This window comes from Myxine glutinosa, chromosome 8, assembly GCF_964187855.1.
Source record: "Myxine glutinosa chromosome 8, kmMyxGlut1.1, whole genome shotgun sequence".
Lineage (NCBI taxonomy): Eukaryota > Metazoa > Chordata > Myxini > Myxiniformes > Myxinidae > Myxine > Myxine glutinosa.
In genome coordinates, this window is record NC_136268.1 from 153989492 (window position 1) to 154004324 (window position 14833).

General features: G+C 44.8%; 1 protein-coding gene across 1 annotated transcript in view; it reads left to right on the forward strand.

Moving 5' to 3' along the window:
* Positions 1–1704: 1704 nt before the first annotated feature.
* Positions 1705–14833, forward strand: part of LOC137433219 (uncharacterized) — a 37689-nt gene continuing 24560 nt past the window's right edge. Inside the window, exons 1-5 of the mRNA XM_078783892.1 lie at positions 1705–1972; positions 2088–2223; positions 3791–3901; positions 10592–10724; positions 12282–12460. Of these exons, the coding sequence (XP_078640018.1) occupies positions 1852–1972; positions 2088–2223; positions 3791–3901; positions 10592–10724; positions 12282–12460 (680 nt within the window). The 5' untranslated portion in view covers positions 1705–1851. The remainder of the gene's footprint in view (positions 1973–2087; positions 2224–3790; positions 3902–10591; positions 10725–12281; positions 12461–14833) is intronic.

Below are 14833 nucleotides of genomic sequence, written 5' to 3' on the forward strand. Positions count from 1 at the left end.
TCCATTGACTGAGATCCGGGTCGGGAAATTGACAGATTGTGTCAGTCCCAATGAGTTGCAGAAGTCCTTTGCTGAGGTGCCATGGCTGGTGAGAGAGGAACCCACACCCAGCCAGCTGGCATGATGACAGTTGAAGTCGCCACATATGAGGAAGAGAGAGTTTGGATGAGTTGATAGAAGTTGGTCCATGTTGTCAGACAGTGAAATGTTAATGGAGTCATCACTGTTTGGAGGACGGTACAGAACACACATGAACAAAAGGTGGGAGCGGAGAGGAAGCCATAGCCAGAGGTACTCCTGGGGGTGGGGTGAAGAGAGGGCAGTGCAAGGAGAGTGAGGAAGAGAGTTTTTGATAAAGATAGCAACCCCACCACCAGGACGAGGCTCAGGTCTATCATACCTATCTATCTATCATGAGGCTCAGGTCTATCTATCATACGGAGGAGGGAGTAACCAGGAAGAGATATTTGGAATCAGAGACATCTTGAAGGAGGAAAGTTTCTGTTAAGCAGATCTAGTCTGGATTGTCAGAAGCAACCTGAATGGAGAGATCAATCAGGTTTGAGCGAAGGCCCCGGATGTTTGAGGTTCATACTGTTGAAAAGCTGTTGCTCTAAGTTGCCCGCCCACTGCACTTGCATGGCTGGGTAAGGCTGGTTAAAAAAAATTCCTGTTTATCATCACTTTTTTTCTGTTTATCATCACTTTTTTTCCTGTTTATCATCACTTTTTTTTCCTGTTTATCATCACTTTTTTCCTGTTTATCATCACTTTTTTTTCAAAAAAGTGGGTAGGGAGGGAGGGGTTTTTTTTTTTGTTTTTTTTCAGAGTGAAATTTTAATGGGTTATTCAACGCACAATATTTTTGTTTTTTTTATATACTTGATCGGACATACATGATGAATCATGTTATGATTTCTAAACTAGTAAACCTTCGTATGTACGCACTGGTGCGATTCAAATGAAGAAACCTATGTCACATTGAGTTCTGTTTACTTTTAATATTTGCTAATACATATAACAATGGTAGACCAAAACTTCGGCTTTTAAGAATAATGGCCGGTTGCCATGCATGTATCTATCAGCAGCTATTGCCATAGCATTCAAACATATTTGACTAGAATTCCTCGCCACGAAATATCACTTCATGGTACCGGTACATGCATATTGAGCAGTTTGGTAGACATGGAAGAGGACATTAACCACATCAAAAGGATGTCTGGTTCGCGTTTATACATCTATCTATCAGCAGCTACTACTATTATAGCACTCATAGATGTATATATCTATCAGCAGCTACTACTATTATAGCACTCATAGATGTATCTCTCTATCAGCAGCTACTACTATTATAGCACTCATAGATGTATCTCTCTATCAGCAGCTCCTGACGAGTTCCACATTCGCGTATCATAGAGAATTCCTAGAGAATGTTGGTTGTCATTTATTCGTGACGTTCCATGAGCGGGAACAGATTTTACTGACTTCGCGAGCGAAAAAAATAAGATAAATTGTTTTTAGGGGCGGACAACCTTTATGGGGCGGGCGGCGATGATAAACAGGAATTTTTTTTAAACCAGCCTAAGTTTAAATATAAACTGTTACTTTTAACTTCAGTTCGTATTTTCATTACATCACAGCTACTGAAAATATAAGTAAGTAACTGTTGTTTGTGTGTATCGCGCGTGTATATTATACATGTACGTACGCATTGCTACGCGTGATTGTTTTCATCGCTCTAGGGCACGTGACACCGTTACTAAGCGGAAGTGATCTCACTCCGCCCCCACCCATACGTATGGGCAGGGGGGCGTGGTCGTGTCCGTACCGTACAGAACCGGAAGTCGGAAGATGGCCCAGGAGCTGGAAACACCAGACGAGTGCATAAACTTGATTTTGGCTGTTCGTGCGGGGAATCTGGCGACATGCACGGATATTTTGGCACGAAACCCCTCTCAGGTTAATTGCCGAGGTAATGAATGACGGGAAATCGCGGACTATATTCTCGCGCTCGGGCTTGCAAGTCGCGTCGGTGCTTTGATCCGCATCGCCCCCGTGTGATAACAAACCGTGCGTTTTCCGTACAGGTTGGAATGGACTCTCGCCATTGCACCAAGCTTGTCTTCATGGTCGCACAGACTTGGTCCGATGCCTGTTGCAGAACGGAGCAGACCCGAACCAGCCCAACGACTTTGGAGAGACCTCTTTTCACTTTGCCTGCAGGTGAGTTCTTCCCTGCACCTGTTGCACCTGCTGTACATGCTGCACCTGCTGTACCGTTTGGGTATCGCACGTGTTGTACTCCCAACTCATGGCCTCCAAATTCTCTCATTGGCTTGCATTGTTGGCAATGGTTTTGATACGTATAAGTTGCGATGACGTCACTTGCTATCATCGTCATCATGCGCATGTCATGCAACACTTGGTACTGATGTTGTGCCTTTTCTGCCCATGTGATTATGCTGCCGGCGCATTTCCCTCCATAGAGTCAAGTTTGAATTTAAAATTTGGTCACACAATGGCCTGCTCTTTTCGAAGCCTCTCGTGGGGTCGTTAACATCCACGAGTAACTGCTCGTTGTCATGGCAGCCGGTTTGACACGCCTTCCAAATGATGATGCGTGTTGCATCCAGGAATGGTAACGTGATGTATTGCAATCCTTGTTGCATCCAGGAATGGTAACGTGATGTATTGCAATCCTTGTTGCGTCCAGGAATGGTAACTTGATATATCGCAATCCTTGTTGCATCCAGGAATGGTAACGTGATGTATTGCAATCCTTGTTGCATCCAGGAATGGTAACGTGATGTATTGCAATCCTTGTTGCGTCCAGGAATGGTAATTTGATATATCGCAATCCTTGTTGCATCCAGGAATGGTAACGTGATGTATTGCAATCCTTGTTGCATCCAGGAATGGTAACTCGATATATCGCAATCCTTGTTGCATCCAGGAATGGTAACGTGATGTATTGCAATCCTTGTTGCGTCCAGGAATGGTAACTTGATATATCGCAATCCTTGTTGCGTCCAGGAATGGTAACTTGATATATCGCAATCCTTGTTGCGTCCAGGAATGGTAACTTGATATATCGCAATCCTTGTTGCGTCCAGGAATGGTAACTTGATATATTGCAATCCTTGTTGCGTCCAGGAATGGTAACTTGATATATCGCAATCCTTGTTGCGTCCAGGAATGGTAACGTGATGTATTGCAATCCTTGTTGCATCCAGGAATGGTAACGTGATGTATTGCAATCCTTGTTGCGTCCAGGAATGGTAACTTGATATATCGCAATCCTTGTTGCATCCAGGAATGGTAACGTGATGTATTGCAATCCTTGTTGCATCCAGGAATGGTAACGTGATGTATTGCAATCCTTGTTGCGTCCAGGAATGGTAATTTGATATATCGCAATCCTTGTTGCATCCAGGAATGGTAACGTGATGTATTGCAATCCTTGTTGCGTCCAGGAATGGTAACTTGATATATCGCAATCCTTGTTGCATCCAGGAATGGTAACGTGATGTATTGCAATCCTTGTTGCGTCCAGGAATGGTAACTTGATATATCGCAATCCTTGTTGCGTCCAGGAATGGTAACTTGATATATCGCAATCCTTGTTGCGTCCAGGAATGGTAACTTGATATATCGCAATCCTTGTTGCGTCCAGGAATGGTAACTTGATATATTGCAATCCTTGTTGCGTCCAGGAATGGTAACTTGATATATCGCAATCCTTGTTGCGTCCAGGAATGGTAACTTGATATATCGCAATCCTTGCTTACAGGAATGGTAACGTGATGCTCATCGAGGAACTCTTCGGCTTTGGAGCTGATATTGAGGTGGTTGATAATGTCCGACGCACGTCGTTGCATCACGCCACTCTTGGAGGCAACGTGTGAGTGCTTACCTCGAAGCTTTTTTTTATTTTTATTTTTTTGTACGTAGAATCGATCATCATGGAAGAGCTAACACATTGAACATGAAAACATGCACAGACACATAAAACATATGATGAAGTGAGCGGTAGACAAGAGGGGGTAAGAGAGGGAGGCACACAAGCACAACAACAGTAGAAAACAGGGACATCGGTAGATCTGTGGAAGGGGGAGGGCTGGGGGAGAAGGGAGGGGTACACAGTATAAAGCAAATGAACACGGCTAGGAATTTCAGGAAAGACGTTGGGGATTGAAAGAGGCGGATTGGGGTGTTTTAACAGGGGTAGTAAAGATCAAGGTTTTGGATGGGGGAAGATGAGAGATGGTGGTGAACAGCTGTTTTAAAGACCTGGAGGGAGGAGTGGGATTGAAGAGAGTGTGGGAGTTTGTTCCAGAGGCGGGAGAAAAGAGGAATGAAAGAGTGAAGGTGAGCAGAGAGTCGTTATTTTGGCAGTTTCACCAGAAGAGGGTTGCTGGCAGATCTTGTGCATCCTGCAGGAATATTTGGGGGACATAGCACAGATAGAGCAGGGGGAGCAAGGCTGGAGAGGAGTCTGTAGAAGACAGAAAGACCACCTACCTGCCTGCGGTGAGTGAGAGAGAAAGGCCCTCAGAATCGGCTTCATTGCAGGAGATTCCAACGATTCTGAATGCTTTGGTTTCTACAGCATGAGGCAAGAGCACCAGCCCAGAGGGGAGAGCAGTATTCCATTGAGCTGCGGATGAAAGCTTTGTTTTTGGTGAGGAGTTCAGAAGTGCCCAGAAAGGACTTCGCACAACGGAGGATGCCCAGTTGGCGACTGGCTTTGGAGGCCAGCTTAGAAATGTGGTTTTCCTTGGAAAGATCATGGCAGATAGTGAGAAAAGCTTGAAGAAAAGAAAAAAAAGCTTGAAAGCTTGAAAAGCCAAACGCTTGAGTGACAGAACTTTTTTTGAGAGGATTGTTGAGAAGGTAGATTGGAGGGTTGTCCATTCGGTCTTTTCGGAAAGACATAGTGAGAGTGTGAGATTTGTCAGGATTGAAAGACAAGTTCCACTTGTTTGAACAGTTTGTGATTTTGTCCAGGTCTGCAGAGAGTGAAGAGGCTGCTGCTTGCCGATCTGAGGGATGAGATATGGAGCGGCAGAGAGTGGAGTCATGAGCAAACAGATAGAGAGGATTTTCCAGCGAGTCGAAGAGATTAATTAATGAAGACCAGAAAAAGCACAGGGCCCTGAACACTACCTTAAGGAACTCCAGCCTGAACAGGAAGGGGAGATGAGAGAATTCCAAGCAGGGCCACCCGTTGACTGTGACCAGAGAGGAAGGAAGTCTGCAAGCCATGCGTGGAGGTTTCCATGGATACCATAAGAAGAGAGTTTGGTGAGCAGGGCGGGGTGCCAGACCGTATCAAAGGCACGATATATGTCAAGGGAGACAGCTCTGATTTCCTGTTTGGCATTGAGGACCTCCATCAATTTTTGAGACGGCAGAAGCATGTCCAGTGTAGTGTGACCAGGTCTGAATCCAAATTGATGATCAGAGATCAATCTATTGGAGACGAAAAAGGATTTTATGTCAGAAGCGATGATGGATTCCATGACATTGCCGATTATTGGGATCAGGCTGATTGGTCTGTAGTTGCAAGGATCTATTTTTGCACGTTTTTTGTGTAAAGCGGTAATCTTGGCTGATTTCCAAGCAGAGCAGATGGCAGATGATCTTGAGCAAAAGAGAGGGTGAAGAGAACAGAGAGGGTGTGAAAGAGCAGAGCAGGATTTTAGGACCCGTGGGCTGATGCCGTCTGGTCCAGTTGCAGAATCAGAGTCGAGGTTTGACAGAAACTTTTCCTCTTTGTCGGGAGAGAAGGACACAGAGTCCAGGAGCAGCTGCGTACGACTGTGTCAGGTGGGTACAGAGAGCGATGGGTTTGGGACACAATATTTTGAGGCAAACACAGAGTTGAGGCATTCAGCTTTTTCACGTGCGGAGTCAGCTGTGTAGCTGTTTGAGGTAAGGGAGGGGATGGAGGAGGAACAGACACCATAAACATATTTGACCAGACGCCACCAGGATTTGGAGGAGGGAGACAGGTTTGAGATTTCAGTCTTGAGAGTAGAGAGATATTGTTTCCTGGCTCTCCTGAGGGTAGACACACACACACACACACACACACACACACACACACACACACACACACACACACACACACACACACACACACACACACACACACACACACACACACACACACACACCTGTTCTGAGCTTTGTGAAAGGAATTGAGGTTGCATATTGAACTGAGATATTGAGGAATCAGAGACATCTTGAAGGAGGAAAGTTTCTGTTAAGCAGATTAAGTCTGGTTTGTCAGAAGTAACCTGTATGGAGAGATCAGTCAGGTTTGAGCGAAGGCCCCGGATGTTTGAGGTCTATACCTTTAAGGAAGAGGGAGGGGGAGCATCTGGTATAGGACAGGGGAGGGGTAGCGTAATATGAGGGGTAAGAGTGGGAGGTAAGGAGAACTGTTGATTGTGTCAGAGATTGCAGAAGAGCTAGGAGAAAGGGAAGGATGATGAGGAAAAAAGGTTTGATGGTGATGGGATGAGGCACATTGAGGCGTTGTTTGAGGGGGGAGGGGCAGAACAAAGTAGAAGGTTGGAGGAGGTGGAGGTATGAGGTGGAAGGGAGAGGAAGTGGGGAGGAGGCAGCTTTGAGGGGGATGGGGGAGAGGGGAGAATTGGAGAAAGGTGGTAGGGGCGTGGGGAGAATTGAAGGGGAGGGGTGATATGTGAGTTTTGGGAGGGTGAGGGGGAAGTTTCGAAGGGGAGGGGTGGGGGGGGGATTTGAAGGGCGAGGGGATTTTAAGGGGAGGGGGGGATAATATAAGAGGTGGGGTGAGGGGGGAGTTTAGGAGGGGAGGGGAGAGGCGAGGGGGAGTTTAGGAGGGGAGGGGTGAGGGGAGAGATTTTAAAGGGAGGAGTTAAGGGGGAGTATAGAAGGGGTGGGGAGATGGGGGAGATTTAAAAGGGAGGAGTGAGGGGGGCGTTTAGGAGGGGAAGGGTGAGGGCGGAGTTTAGAAAGTGTTGGACAATTTATGACAAACGAACATTTATTACAAATTGCGATTTTCAAGTCAAAGATCCGTTGGAAAACGTTAGAGGAGGGGTAGAATGAAGGTGAGTTTAAAGAATGTAGAAAGGAAGAAGTGTGAGAGATCAAATGTTTTTTGGAAATGGATTGATTTGATGAGGATATTGAAGACAGCCATTTAAGTATGAAGAGTAATAGCGTGTTGTAATATAAAACACTGCAGGGGAAAGTTTAAACATATTTAAACAAAACCGTGAAAACAATCTGGGAAAGACCCTTTAAGTGAGAGTGTGGATCTGAGAAAGAAGGAGAAAGGGTTGAATGAATATGGTGGAAACTAGAATTGGAAAGGTGAGTAACGGCTGGAGAGGTAGAATAAAAAGGAGATAAAGGGGGCGGGGCGAGACAACACGCACCTGGTCGTGGGCGGAGGAGGGGACCACGAGGACAGACACAACAAACAACAATGACAGGCATTTTAAGGCCATTTTCCCTGCTGGAGTGAGGACAAAAGGAAAAAATAATAATAATAATTATAATTTTTTGTATTTAAAACTTTAGACAAAGGGTAAGATGTTTGGGGGTGGTAGGGGTGAAAAGAAAATCAAAGAAAAAAGCAATACAGCGAAAGAAAGAACTTAAGTTTACAAAATACCGACGGGGCGAGGGAAGCCTCAAGGGACAGGCCCCGTGGTGTGAACAAAATACGACTAATTACACACAAGTTTGCAAGAATTACAAACCAAGACTAACGAGAAACACACAGTAACACATACACAGTAAAATAACCAGTGGAAATTTAACAAAGACACGATTGGGAAAATACTTAACTTTGATGATGTGGAGAGCTCGAAGGACACCTCCTCGCCGGAGGAACCGGAAGCGGAATTTCTTTGCAGGTCTTTATTGATGTTGGAGTTTTAATGTGCAGAACCAAATAATGTGGGTGGATTAAACAAGGTTGCAAAGACTTATCTTGAATATGAAATGAAGTCGATAATTTTAGTGAATTTTGCCCTTATAATAGTGCAAGTTGTAATACATTTGTATTATGTGCGATAGAGCAGGTGCAACTGTGAGTCATTTGCTGACTACTTGGTGCCCACCTTCCCCACACCTGGCACCAGTAATCTTGCCAAAAAGATGACTGACACCCTACAAGAGTACACCGCTACGCAGCAATGAGGAGTTGTCGGGTTTTTGTTCAGTGAAAATGTCAAATCGTTTGGCATTTTTCATGGACATGGACAATATTTTTGGATGAATGGACATGTGGACATGACAAAATGGACATGACAAAATGGACATGACAAAATGGACATGACAAAATGGATATGACAAAATGGACATGACAAATGAACATGGACATGGACAAAAATCTAATTTTCATGGACATGACATTTTTTCTCATTTCATGGACAATGTCAAATCGTGGGCAAAATCACAGACTGGTCAAACAAGTGGAACATGTCTTTCAATCCGGACAAATTGCACACTCTTACAATATCTCTCCGAAAAGACCGACTGCACAACTCTCCCATCTACTTTCTCAACAATCCTCTCCAATAATTTGTCACTCAAGCTTTTGGGTCTCACTATCTGCCATGATCTTTCGTGGGAAAACCACATTTCCAAGCTGGCCTCCAAAGCCAGTTGACGACTGGGCATCCTCCGTCGTGTGAAGTCCTTCCTTGGCACACCTAAGCTCCTCACCACATACAAGACTTTCATCCACAGCTCAATGTAATACTGTTCTCCCCTCTGGGCTGGTGCTCTTACCTTACACCTAGCTCATCTTCACGCTGTTGAAACCAAAGCTTTCAGAATCATTGGAATCTCCCGCGATGAAGCTAACTCTGAGGGCCTTTCACTCACTCACCGCAGGCAGGTTGGTGGACTTTGTCTTCTTCCGACTCCTCTCCGGCCTTGCTCCCCCAGCTCTGTCTGTGCTCTGTCCCCCAAATACTCCTACAGGTCGCACAAGAGCTCCCTGCAACCCTCTTCTGGTTAAACTGCCAAAATCAAGACTCTCTATTCACCTTCACTCTTTCATTCCTCTTTTCTTCCGCCTCTGGAACAAACTCCCTCACTCTCTTCAATCCCATTCCTCCCTCCAGGTCTTTAAAACAGCTGTTCACCACCATCTCTTATCTTTCCCCATCCAAAACCTTGATCTTTTCTACCCCCATTAATTCACCCCAGATCTACTTTTTTGAAATACCGACATCGTTCCTGGAAGTCCGAGCAGTGTCCATGTGTTTTATACCTCTCCCACCCCCCCCCCCACCCCACCCTCCTTCCCATGCCTCCTCTCCCTCCCACAGATCTCCCAATGTCCCTGCTCTCAAATGTTGTACCTGTGTGCTTCCCTCTCTCTCCCCATCTTGTCTCCCGCTCCCTTTATCATATGTTTTATGTGTCAGTTTGTCTTTTCGTGATTAATGTTAGCTCTTTCACGAGCCTCCATCTTGAATGCAAAAATAAATATTTTTTAAAACTTCATACAGTAATGACTGCACGATATGGTACAAACATATGTCGTGGGAAAATGTGTACAAATAGTGTGAGGGGTCTCAAAAAGGACAGGTGAGTGAGTGGCTAGGTAGATGGGGAATGGCTTGGAAGACTGATATTTGCTTCCAAAGAGGGCTTGTCCGTCCTTTTTGAAACCGCTCACCATTCGGACAAATTTTTATTTGAAGAATGTCACATTGGTTTGATGTATTCGTGAAATAAAATCCCGATTATTCCCCACTGCTCCATAACGGTGCACTCTTGTAGGGCAGCTATCTTTACAGCATAATCACTGGCACCATGCTCTGCACCATGCTCTGCACCATGCTCTGCACCACGCTTTGCACTACGCTCTGCACCACGCTCTGCACCATGCTCTGCACCACTCTCTGCACCTCGCCCTGCACCTCGCCCTGCACCTCGCCCTGCACCTCGCTCTGCACCTCGCTCTGCACCACGCTCTGCACCACGCTCTGCACCACTCTCTGCACCACTCTCTGCACCACTCTCTGCACTACTCTCTGCACCACGCTCTGCACCACTCTCTGCACCACTCTCTGCACCACTCTCTGCACCACTCTCTGCACTACTCTCTGCACCATGCTCTGCACCACGCTCTGCACCACGCTCTGCACCACGCTCTGCACCACTCTCTGCACCACTCTCTGCACCACGCTCTGCACCACGCTCTGCACCACGCTCCGGCAACGCGCTCCGGCAACGCGCTCCGGCAACACGCTCTGGCACTGTGCTCCGGGCACCGCGTTCCGGCACCACGGGCACCCTGGTCCGGCACCCCGGTCCGGCACGCTCTGCAGCAAGCTCTGCATGTGTGTCACATGGTTTGATGTTCAGATTGTAGAGCACCACGCTCCAGTTGGGCACCACGCTCCAGCTCTACACTCTGAAATATATCACATGCAATATACTTGTATTACCCACTTGCTCTGTTCGAGTAAGACTAACATCCACCTTAATTTTTGTCTTGTACATATACATTATGTTTGAACTCTTCCAGATATTGGATGGCTTGAATAATCAAACTTTTATTTCCCTATCCAAGCATGTCCTTGAAATACCTTGAAGAACTTGGGAGCTGTCAGTGGATCGTTTTAGATGGATATTTTCAAACACCTCTACACGTGGCGTCCAGTACAGGAAAGAACGACATTGTACGCTTCCTTCTCCAAAAGAATGTAAGTATGGGTGATGATATTACAAAACCTGCAAATTGTGTTCACTCTCTCTATCGTCCGTCCATCCTTTTCTCCATACTCTTGGCAGATTTACGGCCTTAAGTTAACCTAATTTAAAATTCCTTGCAGTCCCTAGTTAATGGAACAGTAATTATGGTTTGATTACACTTTGTTTTTCTAATACCTTACTTCCATACACTAATCAACTCGCAGTGAAAGCCATGCTGCCCCCTTATACTGCATTTCCATGTAACTTAGCCATCCCAGCCATCCCATGTAACTTAGCCATCCCATTTCCATGTAACTTCTACCCCCGCTAATTTCGGTCCCCTTGTGTTTTATACCTCTCCCCCCCCCCCCCTCCCCCTCCCACGCCTCCTGCCCCCAAGCCCTCTCCCTCCCACACTTCTCCCTGCTCTCAAATGTTGTGGTTGTGTGCTTCCCCTTCTCTCCCCATCTTGTCTTCCGCTCCCTCTTTTTGTATATTTTGTTTGTCTGGTTGATTTGTTTGTGAAATAAATGTTAGCTCTTTCACGAGCCTCGATTCAGTATACAAAAAAAAAAAAAAAAACCCTCCACCCATCAACCTCCATTCTCCCCATCCAAACTCTCCAATTCCATCTGTACGTGCACCATCAGTAGATTCTTGCAAATATCTATTCCTTTGCAGTCCCTAGTTAATGGAACAGTAATTATGGTTTGATTAAACTTTGTTTTTCTAATACCTTACTTCCATACACTAATCAACCCGCAGTGAAAGCCATGCTGCCCCCTTATACTGCATTTCCATCTAACTTAGCCATCCCAGTCTGGACTGTCAAAGTGAGCTCACCCACCATAAATTCTGGCTCACATCCCAAGGTGCATGTGAAGGCCAGCCAATCAGGTGATGAGTCAGCGTATACAGTCAAGCCGAAAGGAAATACACCATGTTTGTCACACGATAATGCAAGATATTCTTTGAGTCTTTTGAAAACGTGTGTCGGCAGAAGATAAGAAAAGAGAGAGGTTGCAAAATATTAAGATGAGATGTGAGATGTGAGATTATCGGTAGCAGACGATCCATATTCCACGTCTTCAATCGCTTGTAGATGTCGCATTTTTCCTGGGCTTAGCAGCACACCACAGGCCACAGATTAGACTATAGTGAGCTTGGATCATCGCACCGGACGTGGGCTGTTATCAGTGCGGACACTAATCAGCCCGATTCCACTCTGTGCGGACTAAGCCATTTGCATATTTGCCACCATTGAGAGAGAAAAATGCAGTCGGATGGAAAGGATCCTCGGTGCGAGGGAGCGAACACGATGGAGGAGGGCCGGGAGTAGGAGGGGGGCGTGGGGTGGGGGGGACCGCTTTGAGTGGGGTGATGGTCTGGGAGGGGAGGGGGCGGTTAAGGGTCTTGGAGTAGGTGCATAGGGAAATTTTGTAATTGAATTTGAACTGAGGATTGGTACTTTCGTTGTGTAAGATGAACCAAGTTTTTGGGAGTATTACCAGAAGAGGTAAAAGTACAGTAAATAATTATTTTTAAAATTTTTTTTATGTGATTGACAGAGAAGCAATATTCATTTGCGAGATATGAAAGGAAACTGTGCTCTCCACCTGGCTGCTCTCCATGGTCAGGGCATCACCTGTTGGATGCTTCTGAAGGCAGGGGGTCCTGAACTGCTGTTCACACGGAACAATGATGGATGTACTGCAATTGATCTGGCTAAATCCTCTAAATGTTCAAGGTTAGTGCTGGGGCTCGGTAGCAAAAACTCGGTTGGGATCCGGCTTGGTAATTCTGGGGAAAATGTTTGCAATTTTTTTTTTTTTTTTTTGTATCTTGGTCACGGTCACCACTAAAAACTACTGGAAATTGGTACACAACCCTCCACCCCTTCCACATTTGCTAAGCATGAGCAGTCAGCTTTATATCGTGGGAACTTTCGATTTGGAACATAATTTCGATTTGAATATATATATATATATATTTTTTTTGAGATGCTACTTAAGCAAATGCAATCGCTTTTGCAAAAGAGACCCAGGAGTGATTTGCAGCTCTCGCAGATCTTACAAGCATGGGTCTCTAGAAGTGGGAATTTTCGCATGATTGAATTTTCTCGCTGAGCGACTTAAAAACATGTTGGAGCATGTTTAATTTTGTGGAGCGGGCACAAGATGCATCTAAACGATGTTAACCATGTGAAACCCCAGCAAATGTTTAGAGAGGGTGAAGATGACTTGCAGTGTAACCAGAACCCGAAGAGAAATGGGCATCCAAACATACTTTATTATAAACTAAGGTCTACAAACCTGGTGTAAATCGTACTGAACCAATGAAATGGGGATTGCAAAATATGATGGGGAAAGTCCAGGACAGCACGTCAAATCATGAGATAATTTAATGCACAGATAAGTAAATTCATGATCTCTTGGAGCATTGGATCTTTTTATTCTTGGGGGAAAATGCCAGTGGCATAGAAAAGGCCCTTATATATGGTTTGTGGCAAAGTATAGAAAAGAAGGGACATTCCATAGCTTGTTAAAAATGCCAAACAACAGAAAAGAAGGGACATTCAAAAAATCTCGTGTGCATGTTGGACTACCCTTGTGTTCTTAGGAGGAACCAAGTAATGCTCTATAAAAGTTCATATCCACGAGAAGATCCACAGACACTTCGAACTATCAAGTCATATTTTGACAGTGAAATTAAATATTTCCAGTCTAGAATGCAAAACAATTTCATCTTTTATCACATGTCTGCCCCACTATAATTAGCTCCTTGAAGGCAATGTCTGTACATGGAAACAGATGTCTACATAGCCTGGAGCCCTAGACGTAGAACTATGCACATAGTCAGGGATCCACAGGCTCAAAAGCTCAATAAAATGGGTTGGACCTGACATGGCATGCTATACTTTTTGTTTGTGTTTTTTCTATTAATTTGGACATCAAGGTTTGCTGAATGAGAGGTCTGCTCTGCCGGAAACCTTGCGAAAAAAATTTGTGGCCATTTTTGTATACGCGCCTTTATTTTTTGACCGAAAAATGTGAAAGATGTTTTTTTTCTTAAAATCCTCAGTGGGTTGTGTAGGCTGTCAATAAATGCATCCCAGATACACAGAACACACGTGTTGACAACATCAGGTTGAGAAATACACTTACAAAACCTTTCCAAATGATTTAGAATCGTTTTTATGCAAAAGCGCCCCCGATTTTTTTTGCATTTTTTCATTATTTTCATCTTTCCTTCATTAGTAATCAACTTTGCCCTGAGTTATGACATCAGCCAATGTGTCATTCTTTTCACCAAACATTATAGTCATTCCACAGTAAACATTCTGAAAATCAAACCAAAATCGATGGATCTGTGGTGATTTTATTACCCTTACGCTAAAAAATCCGAGAGACATACCGTATATTTAGCATCATGGTGGTTTATGTCCTTTATTTAACATCTTGGCCAAGGCATCTTTTTTATTTTAACAGAACCCTGTGCCCCCAAAGAAAATACTTGTAACACAAGAAATACAAAACAGCAAAATGATTTTTTAAAACAAAATGTACACAGGGTGACAAGCCGACAAAACAATGGTCGTTACGCAGGTGAATTTGGATAGATTAGTGACCAGTATGTAGAAAAAATGAAATTAAACTTTAACTGAACACAATAATTGAACATAACAAAATAAAAAATTACTGACAACAACGTCTGTAATATCACATGAACTTAACATTGCACTGAACAAAATAACTCATAATGTGTAATGCATGTCACTGTCTTCGAGTGTGAGTTCAATCCTTGAACATTAGTTGGGGTCCCCGGTGCAGAGACATGCGATGACACACTTCACATTGGCTCTCGCACAGGAGCATCCTCGGGCACACATGCTTTTCTTGCAGTGACAGTATTTGGTGCGTTTGAATTCTGCAGGTTTTGCCTCCTTCAGCATCATGGTTGCCACCAACTTACCATTGACAAGCTCTCTGCCAAAGTCAGTGGCAGCAGGGTAGGTTGGCTGAAACATGTGTGCTCGCTTGCATACAGCCAACTGATGTAGGCCTCGGCGAAGGTGTAACTGGAAGGCATCTTCGGTAGGTGGAAGGCAACGCATGTCTCC